At 37.8% G+C, this 21,420-nt stretch overlaps 1 protein-coding gene across 5 annotated transcripts; it reads right to left on the bottom strand.

Annotated features, from left to right (window-relative positions):
• Positions 1-214: 214 nt before the first annotated feature.
• Mbip (MAP3K12 binding inhibitory protein 1) lies at positions 215-17,442 on the bottom strand. Of its 5 annotated transcripts, none has more exons than NM_001399697.1 (9): positions 17,231-17,442; positions 13,815-13,934; positions 11,908-12,126; positions 11,723-11,819; positions 9,295-9,360; positions 8,920-9,012; positions 7,395-7,489; positions 2,252-2,290; positions 215-816 (listed from the first exon to the last, which is right to left on the bottom strand). In NM_001399697.1, exons 1-9 carry the CDS (start codon positions 17,357-17,359, stop codon positions 709-711), a joined length of 966 nt encoding a protein of 321 aa, NP_001386626.1. In that variant the 5' UTR covers positions 17,360-17,442; the 3' UTR covers positions 215-708. The 5 variants fall into 5 exon arrangements, with proteins under 5 accessions (NP_001386626.1, NP_001102182.2, NP_001386625.1 ...); NM_001108712.3 differs by having other exon boundaries at positions 215-813; positions 7,392-7,489; positions 8,860-9,012; NM_001399696.1 differs by having other exon boundaries at positions 7,392-7,489; positions 8,860-9,012.
• Positions 17,443-21,420: the final 3,978 nt, after the last annotated feature.

Raw genomic sequence — 21,420 nt, forward strand, 5'->3', positions numbered from 1 at the left:
TTCCAGATGTGGCCACGGGACTGCTCTTTGGAGGCTTTACTGTGCCCAGACCAATATGCATCACACACAAGCGTTACCGTTTCCATGTCACTCCTCAGGCCAACCTCGCTGCGCTCACTGTTCCTCACAGCACTGATGAAGGAGGCTCTCCCATCATTCCCTTTACAGATCAGCAAATCAGGGCACAGAGATTAACCTGCTCAAGGCCCACAGCCAAGATGATAAAACTGGTCAAGTGTTTATTTACAATAAGAAAGACATGAAAGAAAGTTTATACACATGCATTTGTCAGCTTTTGTTTTACTGTCAATAAATTTTGTTAAATGCCCACTATGTACAAAGTACTGATATAAACTGAAAAAAAAAATTGGTTAATCAATGTTACAAATATAAAGTCCTTTTAAATACAACTATCAAAATAAAAAATCTCTGGTGGTCCACCAAAAGAAGTTCTTTCAAATTAAGTTTTGTACTATCCAAAATGCCTCCTTTAAAACAGAAGGAAACAAATTCCAACAGTGCTATGGTCAAGGGTTATATCATTTCCAAACACTGCAATATTTGATTATTTGCTGTCGGCCAGTCTCATGCAAAAGTAAACCTTGACTTTCCAGACAAGGTTATGTTGATGAATACATTGCAAATAGTTAAGCATTTGTAAGGTACACGCACTCGCATCTTAAAGGGAAGCAACGTGACAGTGTGGTCTCACGGGAGGTGGTGAGAGGCCATGGAGTCTGCTTCTCTCGACTTTCTGAGCAGGGCTCGTTTGAGAGCACTAATTTTCTCATCCAGTTCAGCCAGTGAATAGTTCTGCTGGAGACACAAATTGCTGAATAAGACTTAAGTTTCTTAAGGCAGATAAAGTGCTAAGTGAACTATAAATACCTAACTATTCAGCAGCACATTACTGTATAGTAGTTTTGAGACTGAAAGCTGTGTGTGGTGACTGTGCCATAATTTAGAGGTATAAACTAACAAGGCTTCTATTTTTTTTCTGGGCTGTAACCATATGTCAGGGCATTTGCTTGACGCATGGGAAGCCCTGGATTTCATCCTAGCAACACAGAACTAATGCATATATAACATAGTGCCATATTGACCTGAGTCTCCTCCCTAGTGACAAAGCTTTCCTGGAGTTTCTGAGCTTTGAAATACCAATAAAAGCTTTTTTAAAAAACAAAACAAAACCCCAAATGACTCATAATCTACAGCAAAAAAAAAAAAAAAAAAAAGCACTGGAGGATTAGCTTAGATGCCTAAAATACCTAGAACTTTCCTTCTGAGGGACCAACTAATCTCTGAAACAAAGACTACTCTCAAAAAATGACTCAAAATTGTACATAAGTATGTAATAAGCTACTTTGAGAGACATGGCATGCTGAGACAGGGCTTTACTATATATATATTGCATATATAGTGCAGGGCTGGACTTCTGACCCTTTTATCTCATCCTCCAGAGTACTACGATTACAGGTATATACCACCACACCCAGTAGCAACATACTATTTAAAAAAAATAGCAAATTTTAAAAGTTTTCCCCAACTCTAATTTACATCATTAAGACATAAAATTATACTATTTTAATTCAACTAATTAAGTATCTTGGACAGAGAGCTACGCTGTAATTAGCATTTGTGTATGGGTGTGGCGGGGAGGGGAGCACAGAGTATGTGTTTGTGGATACATATACCTATGGTGGTCAGAGACTAACAGTGGCTATCTTCCGCAACTGTTCCCTATCACACTTTCTGAGACAGTCTCAGTGAACCTGGAGCCCACTGGTTAGACAGCTGCCCCGTAAGCTGCTGTCTCCCAGTGCTGAGGTAACAGAACCACACCGCTATGCTCTGCTTTTGAAGCAGATGCCATGGATCAGAACTCAGGTTTTCTTGAATGTTATATAATCCTCTGCTCATTAAGCCATCTCCCCAGACACGATGTCACCTCTTTTTGATTTAGATAACACTAATTAGTAGTGCTCATAAAAGGCAAGGTGGGAGGAGACTAAAGTTATATGGGCACTTAAATGTTTTCTAACCCAATATTTTATTAAAAACAAGGTGAAGATTTTTGTATTTCATTAGCCTGTTGAAATCATTCTATGGTCTTAAAATAAAATGGCTTCCCTAATTCAACCTAAAGTCTGCCAAGGTATGACTAAAAGCAACAAGAGTAGACATATTTGTTAATAAAGTATAAAACTCATTAATCTATTTCTGAAGTCTAAAGGAAGACAAAATGACTTACTTGAGGTGGTTGGACTTTTCTTCTTTTTCCAGAAAAGTTCTAGTATAAAAGTAACAAAATAATGACTATTTAGGACACATCAGCATTACTCCCTTTGTAGAAGACTGTGTAATAGATACATGGAAAGCCTTTGTGAACCCCAAACAGTTCTAAAATCAGGAAGCATAGTCTACAAAGTTACCCACAGAGGAGGGTATTGTTACAAATAGTATATAACAGTGTAACAGCAAGCTCCTCTCTGGCAAATACCTACTTCATTAGTTACCAGCTTCTCATAATCTGAGTAATAGCTCTTGGGAACCCTCCCATCTGGGAAACTGACCAAGAGAAGCAACAATGGATAGATGCAAAAGGTACTTGGCATACTGAAGTAAGAGGTAAACACATACATAACACGTGCATATGTGCAACAGGTATCTTTGACCATGGAAGGCACTGTGCCAGTCTAAGCAAGCAGCTCTATGTGCCCTCTGTGTGACTCAAGGCAGTGCCTACCCCACCCCAATGTTCTTGTTTAGAAATTGACATGCACATAGCCTAACTGTAGCCAATGAGTAAGGAGGGTCTGCTGGGATTAAGGAGAAATTTTCTGCCAACTTCTCTTGTGAGAAAACAAAGGTTCCTCTGGGACACTGCTGTATGTGGCTAAAATACCTAAAATTTATAGTAGCCTTGCCATGTATCAGTGGAAGAAGCCAACACTAGATAGACCCAAGAGGAGCAAGAATTCAAGTCTTGACTTTGCAGCTACATCACTCTGAAGACTGTGTTCTCATTTTTTATAATTTCCATTTAAATTCATTTTCTTGCAGTGGGGCTAAATAGATCGCAGACTGGTAAAACACTTGCCCAGCCCTGGATTCAATCCCTGGTGGTGTGTGTACAGGCACACTAGCCTGAATGTTAGATTCTCCTCAAGCTGACAGGGCTTACAGAGACAAACTCCTCAGTGTTTTGAGCTGTGATGTAATGAAGTTATTGGGTGTCCAATTACTAATGGAACAGATCTGACAAAAACAAAACAAAAACCCAAAAAACAAAAAAAAAAAAAAGAAAAACACATAATGTATGTACATGAAAGAACTTTTAATGAACATATATGACCACAAAGATTCAGAAGAAATTAAAACTCAGATTCTCTTTCATGTCTAGATACCACCTAATGCCTCATACGAGTGGCTGTATTAAATAGCAGTCATTCAGTGCTAGAATTACTAGACTTGGAATAATAGAGCTCAGATAAGTATGCTCCTCTTTGCCAAGCTGAGCTAGGTAGCTACGGTGGGCCACATGGACAGGTGGAGCTTAACTTAAACCTGTCCACTGTGCAGACTCTTACCTACCTAAAAAGTAGCTTTTTTAGATACTCATTGAAACACTTTCCCTTGAGATGCCAACAGTGTAATCAATGGAATACCAATAGTTCTATGCCACAAATGATCACATCATCATCATAAAACCAAAAAAAAAAAAAAAAAAAAAAAACCAAACAAAACCCAGAATGAGAACAGGTACACAGTGGATCATGGATCAATGACTTAAAAACCAAAAAAAAAAAAAAACCAAAACAGTGAACTGAGTCTTTGGGGCTTATTTTAAGTTTGAATACAATTATTTCACAAGAACATTTAGATACACTATAGTATATGGATTTTTTTTTTTTTAGGGTATGAAGCTATCTATGTATAAAGGTAAACATTTTAACGAAGTTTTGACACTTGAAAGAAAATATTTAGGAGTTCACCAAACCAGCAAAAGCAGTCACACAGATAATCTACAAATGTCTCTTCATTGTATTTCACACTAGCAGGTAACTCACAGCTCACTTTAGAAAGCCTGTTGTCCTAATCAAAGTTGATCCTATCTCTGCACAATACAGCTTGTGCATTAAGGCAACCCAGAGGCAAGGAGGCTGCCTCCTACAAGCCACCTTCTGCTAACCAGCTGTAAAGGGCAGCTAATTTTCTATGTGTAATATATTTTCTCTGCTACAATTTAGACCTGCACGTCTTTCTAGCATGAACAATGACATACTATTTAAACTCAATTCCTTGACTCCAGTCTCTCTCCCACTGGAGCCTCCTAACATTATAGACAGGAACCTGTATTTACCTAAGTTTCCACCAGATCTAACTTTCGTTCATGGCTCAGGTCTAGCAAACACTATCACACAGTCTGAACATACAGTATGAATTTGGCCTAATTTAGCATTCTCTTCCACTGACACATCCCTTAAAAACAGGAGTTGCATCTAGACATTGCTTTGGAGCAAGAGTTACATACTTTCCCAAGTCCACTACCTAAGCACCAGCCATGCAGGGTTAAAGGTCAGCTTCTTACCTAGTCCAGTTCTTGTTAACAATAGAACTGATGTCATTAGACAGTGAGGCTGTAGCAGATTCTCCAGTGAGAACTACACTCCAAGTCTCAGACTCTTAGTATGGACTTAGTTAATGAAAGAACAAGACTGCCACAACCATACCCTTTGGATTTTTAGTTTATTGTGGATCTGTTCTACATAAGTAGAACTCACCAAATTGTACAGAAACTTCAATCCAGGAGCTTTTTTTTATCTTTTACAGGCAGGGATTCATTGAAAATATTTGGCAGGGAAGTGACTTGTAACAGTATTTGGAAAGATTATTTTAGCTGGAGATCAACTAAGAATGAGGAGACAGTGCTGGACTAGCTTAGCTATAAAGTAAGATCCTGAGATAGGGACAGGACAGGACAGAACAAACAGTACAACAGAAAACTGACAGCTGTTGGTGGTTAGATTGAGAAGAGAGCAAGGAAAAGTCCAGTTTCTGGTTAGTGAAATGATTCCGTCATTGATCTGGAGGGGTGATCTTTTTCAGGGGAATGTCAATGTAGAGGTAGAGGAAGGTATGAAGGCAGGAATAGCAAATAAGTTTCTAAATTATATGAGCCATACTTAAGGCAGTTGAGAAACTCTGTGCTAAGGAGCTGGCTGAAGCCCAGAGAGTGCGAACTAACTGTGTGCAACACTAAGACATGAGGCTGGCTGACTCCACAGCAGCACTGGAAGAAGAGTGAGAAACAGACGACATCAGCCAGGTGACTTATGCATTCACAAAAGGAGAGTGGACAACAAGTTAGGATACCATGGTGCTTTGTAAAAGAAGGACTTCTAGATCTTTAAAAGTATGTCTCTGAATAAAAGAAATCCAACGGATTAGTACTAGAGATGACATGCAAGTTGCTAACACAGAACTGGAGAGGTTCACGCCTGTAGACTAACTGTCCTGTAGACTTATGCACAGACATGGCCTAAGGCAAAGGATAGAGTTATGCTGACATTCCATAACAGAGTGAGTCCTCTCTAGCCACACCGCACTGGAGCAAAGCGGATCACGGGTTATCTTCACATCGAGGACTGAGAAGTCTGCATGCCCTTCTATCTGGAGAGTAACGTGGACTAAACTCGAGCTTCTCTGCTTAGGATGTGAGGAAACATTGAGCCCTTCTACGTCTTAAGGACTGATCTTTTGTTGGAAACAACTTCTGAACTATGAAAAGATTTTACTTTCATGTAGATGAATTCTAACCTTGTAGACTCTCCTAGAAATTGGAAAAAGGTTGGCTATCCTGAATATCACTACAGCATACCATATAAAAAGGTAAAAGTTAACAGGAAAAAAATTATATTTGACTCATGGAACAAAATGAGAACTAAAATCCTTTCCATTTGTTAAAAAACAAACTCCCTAATAAGCTATTATAAAAAAAGCAGAAAATTATGAAAAGCATCAATATGTATTGCATCTTTTGTGTTTGGAGACAGGGTTTCTGTGTAGCTATCCTGGAGCTCACTCTATACCAGACTGGCCTCAAACTCAGAGATCAGCCTGTTTCTGCCTCCCAAGCACTAGGATTAAAGGCAAGTGACACCACTGCCCAGCATGTGTTGTAATGTAATCTTTTAATGTAATTATTTTAAAAATCTGACCATTGAACATGGAAATGTTTTACGATAGCAGTTTAAAATGTTTAAGGCTGTAGTGTACTAGTTTATTTAAAAGATATTATCTTTATTAGTATTCCTAAAGACTAATTTTGAATCACGATATACATTAAATATAATATGCTTCCACACTACTTGCTCGTACTAGAGAACCTATCACTTATGTTTCCACACCTCTTTCTTTTCTTTTCCTTTCTTTAGCTTTGTTGAGACTGGGTTTCCCTGTCCTGTGTAGCTCTGGCTGTCCTGAAACTCACTTTGTAGACCACACTAGCCTCAAACTCAGAGATCTACCTGCCTCTACCTCCTGAGTGCTGGGATTAAAGGTGAGTACCACCACTCCTGGCTCCATATCTGTTTCTTGCTCTCCTTTGAACCTCTCCACAGTTCATCTTGGGACACACAGAATGGAGTAGACATCAAGTGAATAAGTAAATAAATGAAAGGGGCACAGCTGATGGTTTGTTAGTAAACTTTGAAAAAAAGCTGACAAAAGAATTGAGAGTTCAAGCTATGAATTGTATAGTGAGATCCTGTCTCAGAACATAAACAAACAATCAAACAAACACAGCAAAACAAGAAGAGAAGCACCTCGTCAGAAGATGGTGGGAAAACAGAGTGAACTCAAGAATTTTCTGAAACACTGATGTGCCAAAGAAGGTAATTGTTAGGAAAAGAGCTTCTCAGTCTTCTTGAGAAAGGGGGTTAAGGATGAATGAATGAACGAAGAACAAGAGTGGAGGAATTATACAGACCCAGGACAGTCTAAAGTTTAAGAGAAATGGGTGAGAGAACAAGGGATGGCCTGTTCAGCTACTTATGTGCTGAGTAAAACAGTCTGGAGGGACAGACCATCCAGACAAAGAACCAGTGCTATTTCACAAGACAGCAGCTAGAGTCACAGGCTAGACCACCAAAGGCTGAGTTATGATACCATGAAGATGGCAGAATTTCCATAGGTGAGGACAAGTGCTCCTACACTGAAAATATTCAGAATCAAAATTCTTAAGAGGCAGATAATCACCTCCATAGTACTGAGTTCCTCTATCTCTTAATTTTAAAAGTGTTTCTTTCACACGTGGATCAATGAGTGCACTATTACATAACAAAAATCTTTAAAAGAACACTTTGCTTTTAGAAGACATTAATACTTACTACAGATTGAAAGTATTCAGGAGAGATGCCCTCCAATTCAAGGATTTTATCTTCAAGTTTTTTAATTCTCTGATAGATGTCTCTTGGTACTGGGCCTCCTAAATACATAGGAAAAAAAAATGCTGAAATCTTAATAGTTCTGTTTTCTTACCATTTTTATTTTTAAAATATCATGCAAATACATGTGTATATAAGAACAAAAAGCACTTAAAACTTAAGAAAATAAGCAGATGAAAGCAAAATCGATTGAAATCCTTAGCTCACGGCTTCACCCTTAGCTCATAGTTTTACTCTGCATCCTTTGAGACAAATTATAGACTTCTGCTTTCTAAATACTACCTCTGCCTCCCACGTTGCTGCAGGGTTGTCTGTGAGATTCACTTTCTGAGATACTGACTAGTTTCTAATAGGTGTTGGTAGTTACTGGAAGGGAAATCATGCAGTGAAAGACAACCGTTCCACTTGATGGCTATGCTATGTCCTATCATTTTCTTCAGCTTCTAGTTCTTCTAGCATGCTATCCTTTTTCCTTTGACCTGGAATACTGTTTAAAGGGGCTTTCCCCATCACTGTTATAGAGGAGGGCATGGTGTATTAAAGATACACAGACACCAAGCTCACTACTATATTCAGAATCTTTCTACTCCTTCAAGCTTCACACGCAGACCCCCTCACCCCCCACCCCCCCACCCCCCGGCCTAGAGCACCAGTCTCTCTGGGTAAGTAGTGAGTTTGCTATGTGTATGAGAGCAACAGACAACTATTGAAGAACTTTTACCTAGGTAGAAGCAGTATCATATATGAGCCTGAAAAACTGCGCTTTGGCTACAGGATAAAGAGTGAGCTCTAGGAGGAACATCTAGAGGCATTAGGAGGAGAATCAAGACCCCGCTAACTAAATGAATGAGACTTGTGCTTGTTTCCCACTTGTCACTTCCTACAATGTCCTGGGCAAATTACTATCCTTCCAATAGGGACAGCACCATCACCTCCACAGGGTACTATTAAATACCACACTGGCATAGGCATGACACGTTCACACTGACAAACAGTACTGTTCAATAAATATAGGTTCATTTTCCCTATGCACTTATTCATTTATATTGTCAGTGAGTGCACTGGGGACCAGGACCACAATTATCTATATTTTGTAGTTGGTGGCTAATAATAATTAGAGGTAGCTATACAAGTTCCAAAATTGGCCATGGTAAAATATTACATTCATTTTCTGTTGTAACTTCAATAACGAGGCTAAGAGAATCTATTTGGAATTTGTTTCCCAAGTGGCAAGAAGTATAAGGATAAAAAGCCTAAGCACCAAGAACCTTACAGATCCTTTGGCTGCTTTATGTACCTAGAATGATGGCTTTACAGTGAATGTTCAAGGAAAATCTGGAAGCTAAAGGAATCTAATTTCCCTAAGACTTGCAAAGACATACCACAGAACATGACCCAGCTCTCCGCTTACCTGTCTGCAATCGCAAGTGAGCCTCAATATTCTGGAGTCGTTCTTCCACCGCCTGATTACCACAATCTCGAAGCATGCCCGTGGGTTTGTGACCTGACCCTGCAATTCCTTCAGGTCTAGTCTGAGGTCCATATGTATTCACAACTCTAGAAACTAAGTTAAGAAACTTTTAAGCCTATGTAAATTTATGTTTCAAGAACAGAAATTCTCTCTCCTCAATAGAACTTTATATTCTTTCCATGAAGATCAGCAAAGCCCAAGCTCAAAAAAAAAAAAAAAAAAAAAAAAAAAAAGAAAAGAAAAAGAAAAGAAAAGTCACCACTTTTGTTTTAGAAGAACGTTTAGATGAGAAAGGCACTCCTATTCCATATTGCTAAGAGGCTATAACAAACATCTGCCAGAAAGAGAGAGGGGCACTGAACGGTGGCCACTTACCCTTTACATGACTTTTAAATCCAGGATAAGGGGTAAAGACAGCATCAGTTCTTGCACAACTATTTTCTAGGGAGAATTTGGATACATTTAGTTTAAATTTATTCTTAATTACAAATGTACAAGATTATGATAAACTTTTAATAATTCACATTTTACTCATAAGAAAATTTCAAGTCAAAGTAATAATTACATTACAGTGACATACAGAAATACTTTGGGTGAACTTTATCCTCAAATTGGACCACATGTAATATTTTTCGTTAATGTTCAGATTTACATATAAAAACTATTACCATTAAGTGGCATAACTTCTGATAATCTTTAATGAAAATTAGTCATTACTAAGAACCATTATATAATTCATATATTATATAGCACCATACTCTAACTCTATCACACAAATAGAACCCAATTTACCAAATTATCTTAAGTTTTTCAGTGTACTTGTTATTACTAAATTAATGATCATGTAACAGAAGGATTAATTGTATATTTTATACATTTTTATCTTAGAACTCTACATTTAAAAAAGACCCTGAAACCTTAAGTACAATATACAATGAAACCTCAAGTACAACACGAACTTGAAAATTACTAAGGAAAAGGCATCTACTCCTTTTAATCCTACTTTTTAAAAACTGTGATTTTTGGGAAAAATATGTTGTAAAAATGTTTCTAATAATTGTAGCAAGGTGAAAACTACAATTTCTTCCAAATTATGTATCAACAAATAATTTATAAAAAATTAGACATATGTTAATATAATCTATACTATTAAATATTAGCATAATTGTTATACATGAACACATTATATAATATAGTAACATAGAAATACAGATTAATGCTTGAAGTAACAGTAAAGCTATACATTGGCTGTAAATTTTTTGTTAAATTCTCATATTACTTTGTAAAAAAAAAGGATGTAAAATGAATTTAAGTCCTTTGTTATTTCACAAAATTTGATTTTTTTAAAATCAATTTTTTTCTTACACCAACTTAAAGGTCTTATAAAAAAACACCAATACATGTATTTAAACACAAAAATATATTTCTTAAGTTTAAGTTTTAACGGATCTGTGATAAATTGAACTATAAATAAAATTGCAAACCTACTTGATCTTTTATATTTAAAGATTAAACACTCATTTTCTTTTCCTTGGAAACACCTCAAAATATCTTCAACGGGTCTAGACGTCTTTACTCTTTCTATTCTTTCATTGGTCTAAGGATTTTTTTAAAAAGCTATCATCCATTCCAGGGCTCTATTCCAAATGCACAGAGCCATCAGAGAGCAATGTGGCAGTGTGGGGACAGGGAATGCATGAGTGCCAGTCCCTCTCCACAGCAACTCAGGCAGCACTGTTTTGAGCCAGCAAGGGACTGAATGGGCTAAGGAATCCTGCTGAGCATTTCAGTTCTTGTCAACGTCTATCCCCTGGTGGTTTATAATAATGGAGTTAGCAGAAGGAAGAGAGGAGTAACATTAGTGACACATGTCCTTGCTCCCTCAGCAAACTCTTTTCTTGAAGTGCGTACAACTGGATTGCCACACCTGAGATTCTGCCACTGCTACACCTGCTATAAAGAGCTAAGTCTAGAGATCCACACAAGTTAACAGTAGAAGAGTTTAACTTAGCATCTGCAGTGAGCCCACATTATTATGTTAAGAGCATCACATATCAATGTGATTCTGAGTCACTTCCAGGTTCAATGGGCAATTTTATGTTTATAATCACTAAGAGATATTAATGGCAATAAGACGTTCAGCCCAATTACAAACCTTTCTCCATAATTTTTTACAAGGATAACTGATTATGATCTATGGCAATCTACACAGTATATGGTATTCTGTAGGTATACTGCAGACCTGGAAACACTGTAGCATCAAGTGAAGAGGACAAGGAGACTGAGGAGAAACAGCAAAGGTATGCGATGTGAAAAAGGGAAAGGCCTAGGGCTCCACAGGTCTTCGTGACAAGCTGGGTGCATCATGAAACTCAGGAGTAAAGAGAAAACTGCTCCCTCCTGAGGAATGCTATTACTGCTACTAGGCTCACTGAATTAACATAATTTCACAGGTACATTTACAGACCTCAAGTTCATAATCCTTTGTCTTCTCCTAACAGCAAATCTAAACAACTCTGTCATCCAACATTTCACCTTCATTCTCTAAAGAAACTTTGATCTTCTCGGACTTGTGGTAAATATCTGTCTCTAGAGTTCGGCCTTCACTTGATGTTTTGTGTAACCAAAATGAAAATCAGCTTGGCAACAGGGCCCGTCACTAAATAAAGGAAAATTCTACTGCCTTAATTACCAACTAAAAACCTGTAAGACTGAATCTTGTTTTTGTTATGCATTTTTAAAACAAAATATTACATCAGTTGTCAAAATGTTTAAAATTCTATTTAAAAAAACTTCTAGTTACCTTGATTACAATCAATAACATTGCAAAATTCCCTGACGTTGTTTTCATTGATTTCAGCTTGTTTTCTCTCAATAAATGCAGATATTCGTCTGTCAATCTATAAACAACAAATAATTTAACAATCTAAACATAACAGAACTTTTAAAAGTAATATTACCCTGATCCTTGTACCAGCCCAAACTTACTTCCGCTTTTCCAGCCTTTATTTGAACTACTTCTGGATCAAAATGGATTTGTGTCTTTTTCACATCCCCTAAATCATCGTCTTTGAGCTTTCCTTCATCTTGTAGGTCCCCAGTGGGAAGTTTGGCTCTTAGTTCACTCTTGGTCTCTGCTTCTGTTTGTCTTAGTTCTGCAGCTGTTGAATTCTCTTTAATTAAAGACTGAAGTTTTGCTAAAAAAGGCTGAAAAGAACACAGTGACATCTGCTCAGGTTCAAACTCATCTCAACTAGTGATAGGTTTGTATAAGCTGCTGCTACATAAATGAGTATTACCAGTTATTAAATATGAAAAGCTGGTGGCACACAGGACACGCCGCAGGTCTGACCACACACAGGTTTGCTATTTTCTACTACTGTATAGCCCTTATCGCTTGCTGTACATTATTTTTTAAAAAGAAGACAAGAAAGAAAACCTGAGGACATTTAAATTTTTCTTTGAGGAAATCATTCTGTCATTCATCTTTTATTTTGTGCTAAATCAAAGCCTCAGTCTCTGGCCTGGATGCCTCTTAATTAACATGTCATTCAGAACACTAGCTTGAGTGTTCTCCGTCCTTAGCAGGAGAGCAGTGCTCACTCAGCAAAGCCCTGCATTATCACTGCATCGCTGAGATTCTCCACTTCAAAGTACAGTGGGCCACGATGAATGAGGGCACGGATATGAAGTATACCAGGTGTTACCCTGAGTGAACACTCAGCCTTCTCTGACATAGCAAGGATCTTATTGGGTCAGGAAATGAAACTTCACAAGAGCAAATGCACATGAAGTGAAGAAGGAAGGAAAGAAAGGAAGAAAGAAAGGAAGAAAGAGCTGGAAACAAATCACTCCAACTACAGTAGGTTTAAGGAAAATATGCCTTCATAATAGAAATTCACTTCCACTGTTCCTCGTCATCCCCACCCTGACATGGTCCACATTTGAGTTCTATAGCTCATCACCTGCCCTTTAGACAAATTGTTAACTGTTATTTTTATCATGAAACACAGTTAAATGTTCCCAGAAAGTCAATGAATTCAGGGCTGAAAATTAACACATTATTTCTAAACAATATCCTGATCATCTTTTCATACAATTTTGTTTCTATTGTTTGCTATGCCAAGTACTCTTTTGAAATCTTCTAACATCTTCGACACAGTAAAGTGACCAGGAAAAACAGTTCTGCTTGTCCTGATGAGAGAAAAGCTCTAACTCACATCAATTACACTTGCAGAGATGTTCAACAACAGCAGCAAGGCTATAATACTGTTCGTTTCTCAAGCTGAAATATTAAAAGTGTAACAATACCATGATAAATAATTCAATATTGACTTCCAATAAAGGATAAATTATTTCAAATTATTAAGATGAAATAGTGACTGGCTACTCACTAAGATGAAACATTAATGTCACAGAAATTACTTTCTTTTTAAAAACTACGCTGAAACTGTTTAATTGCAATAGACACTCCAGGATGTGTCATGCTGGGATAATGCCACTTCTTGAACCACTGAAAGCACTCCATGAGCCTCCCAACTCACCCAAGGCATGGAATCATTATCATAGCATGACTCACACCTGCCGCGTCTTATTGCTTAATTATAACCCACCATAGATGAACTGTATTGAATTTTCAGCAAAGCCCAGAATTGAATAGAATTGCATTTATTCACTCTCAAACCCACATCGGTCTGTTGGGCTATATTCTCATAACTATCCCGATCACTAGTGAAATTAACAGACCTAGACTCAATATGGATTTCTGCAACCTTTTACTAATAACAGTTATTGTTAACAGAATGTTGAGGTAGAACTGAAAAATACTCCAGCTAATTAAACTACAGTTAATTTCTATTTTGAATATCCAGTAAACATTCTAATATGAAATTTACCTGTAAATACAAAACGTGTTGTTCAAGTGCAGTAAGGAGCAGTGCAGGCTGGGATGTTGAGAGGCTCTGGAGCCTGTTCCAATCGATTGTAATTTTCACCACATCATCTCTGAGGTTAAGCTTCAAAGAGGCAAAGTAGCAACATCACAAAAATTACACGATTAAGCTATATATCTGGGATTATCACAAAAATAAGATTTCTATAGAGTAATGCATGCCTATTTTGCTCAAGTTACTAAGTTTCAATGACATAATAAAATGCTTTCTGTAGTTGCTATTTTAAAAAGCTAAAAGGCACAGCTTTGAAAATAAAAAAGATAAAAACATGTCTTATTATTTTAATTTGGTTTCTATGTCTGTATAATAGGGCCATCTTTGAGAAGCCATAGCCTCTTTTGATACTTTGATATCTTAAATACCTTTGGAAGGTATCCAAAAATAGGTCTGCCCTAATCAGAATCCTAGGCATTCAACAGACGGAGATCAACTACTGCCTTCCAGAAAGTATTCTCTTTGTTACGTATCACACAAACACATGCCTAAAATAAGTCATTACCCTGATGTCTTCTCAATCACTCTTATTGTTTTCAAATTTAACCAATTAAAAATTTAAAACTAAAGATTATTCACACATAAGGATAGATGACAGTAATTACAAATAAAAATCTAATTATCAGTTATGAAATTATTGAGGTTAAAAAAACAAGTACTTTCCCACAGCAGTGTTAACAAAGCCAAAAGTGGATGCCCAATGTTTCCTAAGGATTTTCTAGAAAGATATATCTCATACCATGAAAATTTCTCATCAACTAGTGATTTATTAGGGCAAATGTATATCTAGAAAACTACCAAGAACTGAATATAAAATTAATATCAAAATCTGTCAAATTTTAGAGGGAGAAGCTTCCACCTGTAATAATTTGACTGAATATGAGGGAATCTCTATAAACTTTTCTGGACACAATCCAAGTGGAAGCAAGTTAATTATACTTATTTTGTAAGAATAATTTATTAAAATTTAGTCATATTTTCCACAAAGTAAAGATGTTTCATGAGCTCAAATATAATTTAATGAGCTGTAAGAATAAAAAACCAAGACATGAATCGCTGTCCATGGAACCAAAGAGATCTCAGGTTCCTCTGTTAAGCACTCTACTGTATAAGTAATGGATAGAGACCTACTGCCTGAGACCAGAGGCATCTGAGTCTACATTTGGCAAACATAAAGAAATACAAAATTTTACACAGGCTATACTGACAAAGACAAACTTATACTAAATTAAGATTTGACAGTAAGGTTAATTAATAAGATAACTGAATTTATTATTGTGTATAAAGGTACTCCATCAGCATGCATTTACAGTCAGGGGATCTATAGTTGACCAAGGCAAATTTATGTTTGGGGAATAAACAGGCAAGTCTTAAAGCAAAGCAAAGTATCACCTTCTCTAGAGAAAATAATTATAGGAAAGAAATCTTAATATTTAGATCATATTTTCATGTCAATTTGGAAGGATTATAGAAGCTTTCAAAGGCAACTCAAGATACTTGGTCTTTTATGGAAACCAAACAATAATGTAACAAATTAACTTAAAAATGACCCCCAAATATATCCAAAACATTCAGCAAATTCCCTAGTAACATGTGGAGTCTATGAATTTTTACCCCATAACTCTTGGGACAGTAACTAGGAATTCAAGATTTTCTATTAATATACTATTAACAATGTCTATTCAATTATGTATGTTCAGTAGAAACACATTACTTTAAACTAACAGAAAATCTTTAGCTTTGTAATTTGGGCCAATGAGAGAGAAGAAAAAGGTTAGTATTAGTATATTTTGCATTTGGAGAAAAAATACTTTTTAACAATTCAGTTTTACATTTTAGATCAAAAAGAGCTAGTAATTCAATACTTAAGATAAACTTAGGCATAATACAATTTATATCTTAAAAATCCTTTTAATTTGTTGCAAAAGACACATTCCACAGGGGCAACTTTTTAAGCATAGATGGCTTTCATCATTAATCATGCATCTAAAAATACATGCTATTACTAAAATAAATAATAAATCATATTTGACACATGTATAAAGGTCTCTTTACTGTTAAAAAACATTTTCTCTAAACATTTTTGGCAGGTGGTGTAAGTTAAGTTTAATCATTTTTCCATTTGAACCTTTGAAATAAATTTATATAATTTTGAAAAATTTGGTATGCAAAATTTAGATATTCAAATAATTTATCAATGTAAATTATTTTGCAACTTCTAAGCATAATATTCAAGAATATTTTTCTCATCTTTACATTAGTATATGAATGAACAAGTTCCAAATCCATGCCAAAAAGTTCTCTAACTTTTAAACTATTTAAAGATCTGTTATGTTACTACTGAAATATTATTAATAAGGAAAGACTGTAATTAATTTTTTCATAATTGCTTATTAAGCAGAGTTTAAATTTTTTAACTTTTAAAAGTCCAGTAATAATTGCCTTATAACACCAAACAGAATGTACAACTCAAGTACTCAGCCAGTCAAAATAAACTTACTAAGATTTTCAAAAATAATTCTCACAAATCAGGTAAATGCCCTATTCTCACTGCCCTTGACATATATGTGTGCTGTGTCCATTTCATGCACTATACCAGCCCCCAGACAAACCAGGAAACATGTTTGACGCAAAACTTCTAAAAGCAAGCAAACGTACTTTTGTTCCTTATTTAAAAATTGCCTCATTTACACTATGAATGACTATCTAGTAAAGTGCAACCTAGTTTTTAAAATTCAGTTTCACTGTGACATTTCTGTAAAGAGCAATTAGCTAAGTTACACAACAGCAGTAATGTAGTTAGAAGTGGCCGCACATAACTCATCCAGCTATTCACAGTAAAATTTAGGCATACTACAAATGAAATTGTGGAAATCCTTATACATCTCTCCCCGTAAAAAGAGTAAGAGATGCAATAAATGGTGGGAGAAAAAATAAAAAAAAAATAAAACCCAGTCAGTCACCCCGAATGAGTGGAGATGGCGCTAGAAAAAGTTTCAGGCCATATTAACCAGTGAATTTCTCTAAATACACTGGAGGCGAAAGGAAGCGTCAGGAGCCTCCTTAACCTTCATCTTTTGGGTATCAATTTTCTGCAAGCGTTCGGCGCCACGACCCCGCTTTTCTCTAGACCTTGGTACTCACGCTCGGTCAGCTAGTGTGCCGCTGGCATCTCAGGGTCCCAGGCATCTGGGTCCGGGCTCCTCCGGGTCTCGGCAGCCCGGCCTTGGCACACCAGCGGCACACACCGTGCCAGGGGGCTCCGCGCCCCCTCCTCAGAGAGAACTAAGGGGATAGGACAGGGTGCTCCCCACCCTACCCCATCCCACCCCACCCCACCCCACCTCCGCCGCACCTCCACTTACCTGTCCTGTCAGGGTGTGCAAGGAGCGAAAGACTTCGCAGAGGACCTCGCGGGTGAGGAGGGGGCTGGAGCTTCGCTCTAGGTTCTTCTCGCAGCTGCTCGAGGAACTATGCTCCGCAGTAGCAGCCATGACACCTTCACAGCAGCCCCCAACCACTGCGAAGAGTGCTCACCCCGACCCCTCCCTCGCGGATTTCGTCTCACCGAGATGACGTAAAACTACAGCGTCTCATTTAGACCCGAGGGTAGGCCCCACCCTCTGTGTGTGACAGACGTGCACAAAGACCAGTCAAGAGCAAGGATATCCGCGCTCGGAGGGAATGAGTGAGTGCTGTTGAGAGCTAAGCAGGACCTACTATCTGGTGGTGTTTTCAGTAGACGGCTTTGCCTTAGAAACTCACTTAGCTCTTAGATGCTCCCCGTGAATGCTGGCAGAGCCTTACTGTTAAGTGTTAGAATTTGGGTCCCACTATTAAAATTTAAACTGCTAACATGGCAGGGTGGAGTTGTCTTGGAAAAAAAATGCGGGTCAGTGTGGAGCAGTGCTCACAATTTTCTAATTACTGAAAACTATACCCAGGATGATCGTAACTGGACAGAACATTTTCATCTCTACAAGATTGTTGTTACGAAGAATTAAAAAAAAACAAAAACAAACAAACAAACAAACAAAAAAACCACGAAAGGGCTACATTATGCCTCTTTTCCCTACCATAGAACGACATTGATAACTACATCTGCAAAACAGAGTTATGTCAAAGTTCTGACATGCAACAGTTTCTCGGTGCAATAACTGGAAATTGGTGCCTAAAATTGTTTATAAAAATATAAACCAACTTATTCCATGTAACCACACTCACGTTAAGATATAAACTGGATCAACACTCATCGGATATTATTAGATAGCTTTATTTTACTGAAAAGTTATAATTTTATAATGAAGAGGTCTCTTAAAATTTTAAAACAAGTTTAAGAGGTAAAGGACGAAACTTAAAACGAAAATTAAAACTTGCCTGGTGGCAGTGGCTCAGGCCTTCAGTACCAAAGCACTAGGGAGGCAGAGGCAGGTAAATCCCTGAATTTGAAGCCAGCCTGGTCTACAAAGTGAGTTCCAAGACAGCAAGGGTTACACAGAGAAACCCAGTCTCAAAAAACAAGCAAACAAGCAAACAAACAAACAAAAGATTTAGAACTCTTCTTCGTGATAGTTAATGCATTTAGCCTACTGGAAGTAGAAGTATGAAGTTACTGGGTATTCTATGTAGTTTGAGAGCAGACTGAACGAAGGAAGAAATAAGGAATTAAGTAACACTGGGATAAGGACAGTAAAAATGAAAGAACTCCTTTTACCTGTCTAAGGAGCCTCATATTCACTTATAGCCAGAGACTTCTGTTATTATCGGGCTTAACAGGATCTTGAGAAAGCTTGTCTGTTTCCTTGTTAGCAGTAAAATGTAAACTTAGGCTTGGCAATACAATCTTCACCAGATTAAACCTCAAATCAAGCACCCACTCATTCAAGTCACTCATATCTGTAATAGAAATTCACAATTCATTTCAATGTTAGCACGCTTTGTCTCTGATTCTCTTGTTAATGGGTGACAATTGTAATGTGGAACCTAAGAGTCCTTGTTCTGTACCAAGTACTGAAAATCAGATGTTTTTACTCAATAAAGGACTTTTACCACACATTCAAGAATGATTACGGTGTTTCTCGTCCTTTCCTTTGTCAGGACTGATTTTGAAATCTAAGCATTTCATTTCACAATTTTTATTTTTGGGGTGTGTGTGTGTGTGTGTGTGTGTGTGTGTGTGTGTGTGTGCGCGCGCGTGCGCGAGCATGCATGTTTGCTTCTTCTCATGCATGGTTGCCCAAAGAAGCCAGAGGGGGCATGGGATGTGAGCTGCCCAGCGTTGGTGCCTGAAGTCAAACTCTGGCCCTCTTCAAGAACAAACAGTTGCATTCTTAACCACTGAGTTTTTTCTCCAGCTGCAAATTCCAAGTCTTACTTGATATCTTGTTGTTGTCCTATTGTCTTTGTTTTTCGAGACAGGGTTTCTGTATCTAGCCGAGATTCTCCTGGAACTCCTGGAGCCACACTGACCTCAAACTCAGAGATCCACCTATCTCTGCCCCCCAAGTGCTGGGATCTAAGGCGTGTGCCACCATAGCCAGCTGCTTACTTGATTTCTTGAACCCCTAATATAAGAATAACTGGTCATTTGATTTATCTCTCAACGGCCTAATAATTCTCTTATTCCAAGTTCAGACCCACTCTTATATTTTATAATTGCTTACTTAAATAATGTTTAGAATACGCACTGCGTGTTCTGTCTAATGGCATCTTCTAATCCTTTCTGATGCCCAGTGACATTTTTCTTATTTTCTTCTCTTATAATAAAACTGTCTATTTTAAGTAGAAAGCTTTCTAGGACGAAAAGATGTGAATTCTCGTGGGCTCATTGGAGACAGAAATGTATAGATACTAATGTATAGCAAAATTATAATACTGAAACTTAGAAAGGGAATAATTTGTCCTTTTATAGAAAACTAATTACAGTTTATGGAGTGGGTTGCTGGAAATCTGCTGCTCAGCAGAAATGAGTCTGTGTGCTGGAGCTGGCATTAGAGACAGAGTTCCTACTGTCCTGCAATCTCATGCCAAGAAGCAACTAAGACTAGAAATGAATCTAGGCTATCTCCTTACCAAAAAAAAAAAAAAAAAAAAAAAAAAAAAAAAAAAAAAAGACTTTATAGTGAGCTCCATCAAATAGTCCATCACCCAGAAAAATACCTAAGCTATCATGGTTTTGAAAATATGTGAATAAAAAAATACAACCTACTTTTTCTGGTGCAAAAAATTAAATAAAGATGTTTGTTGTTGCCTCTGGTTCTACATCACCTGCTGCTCAGATTCAAGATCCTTAGAATGACACACCATGTTCCTCTCAGTACTAACCCATTTCACATCGTTGCACAGGTTCTGGTACAGAGTTGCTCACTCAGTACAGTTGTCCCTCCTGTCTGAGTCAGGTATATCCCAAGATTTCCAGAGGATGCCGGAGACAGTGAGCAGTGCTGATGCTTACCACAGATCATAGCAATCTCAGCCTGTACAGACTTTATTCTTGCCGTATTGAGAACTTTCTTCTTTCACTCAGAAGCAGTCTTTCACAGTTTTTTGGTTGGCCTGTGAGGATTGCCAGTGCATTAGTCTTATGCTTTGGGATGACTGCTGGGTTGGACATAAACACTATGATACTGTGTCAGCCATGGTACCTGAGATAGCTGTAAGTGAATAATAGGCAAATAGCATACATGCTGTAGACACATTGGACAGAAGGATTATTTGTGCCTCAGACAGAATATACAGAGCTAAATTAGATAAGCATAATCTCATTACTCGGCATTACTTGCAACTTTTAATTGTGACATGCTTATTTCTGAAGGTGTGTGTATGTGCAGATCACAGTTTGCCAGAAGTAACTGAAATTGTAGAAAGCAAAGCCATCAACAAAGGTAAAGCTACTGTGTATACTCACTGAGCTTGACGCATTTGCCTAAAATAGACTTGTCAGATGGAAAAGAGACAAAAGAAGTTAATCTCTCAGAGAAAAATTGTAACAGATAGTAAGAATTCTGTTCAAAGAATACCCTTGGCAGGGAAGAGAGAGGCAAAGATTAAAACAGAGACTGAAGGAACACCCATTCAGAGTCTGCCCCACATGTGGCCCATGCATATACAGCCATCCAATTAGACAAGATGGATGAAGCAAAGAAGTGCAGACCGACAGGAGCCGGATGTAGATCGCTCCTGAGAGACACAGCCAGAATACAGCAAATACAGAGGCGAATACCAGCAGCAAACCACTGAACTGAGAATAGGACCCCCGTTGAAGGAATCAGAGAAAGAACTGGAAGAGCTTGAAGGGGCTCGAGACCCCATATGTACAACAATGCCAAGCAACCAGAGCTTCCAGGGACTAAGCCACTACCTAAAGACTATACATGGACTGACCCTGGACTCTGACCTCATAGGTAGCAATGAATATCCTAGTAAGAGCACCAGTGGAAGGGGAAGCCCTGGGTCCTGCTAAGACTGAACCCCCAGTGAACTAGACTGTTGGGGGGAGGGGGACAATGGGGGGAGGGTGGGGAGGGGAACACCGATAAGAAAGGGGAGGGGGGAG

The sequence above is a fragment of the Rattus norvegicus genome, chromosome 6 (genome assembly GCF_021556685.1).
Source record: "Rattus norvegicus strain SHRSP/BbbUtx chromosome 6, alternate assembly SHRSP_T2T, whole genome shotgun sequence".
NCBI classification, from domain to species: domain Eukaryota; kingdom Metazoa; phylum Chordata; class Mammalia; order Rodentia; family Muridae; genus Rattus; species Rattus norvegicus.

Bases quoted from the DNA above. Each gene is read 5' to 3' on its own strand.
- Mbip (NM_001399696.1), bottom strand. From the start codon at position 17,359: ATGGCTGCTACTGCGGAGCATAGTTCCTCGAGCAGCTGCGAGAAGAAC. The intron at 12,127-13,814 runs GTAAATTTCATA...TGTTCTTTTCAG, and splicing joins AACACGTTTTGTATTTACAG to CCTTTTTTAGCAAAACTTCA. The intron at 11,820-11,907 runs GTAAGTTTGGGC...TGTTGTTTATAG, and splicing joins TAAAGGCTGGAAAAGCGGAA to ATTGACAGACGAATATCTGC.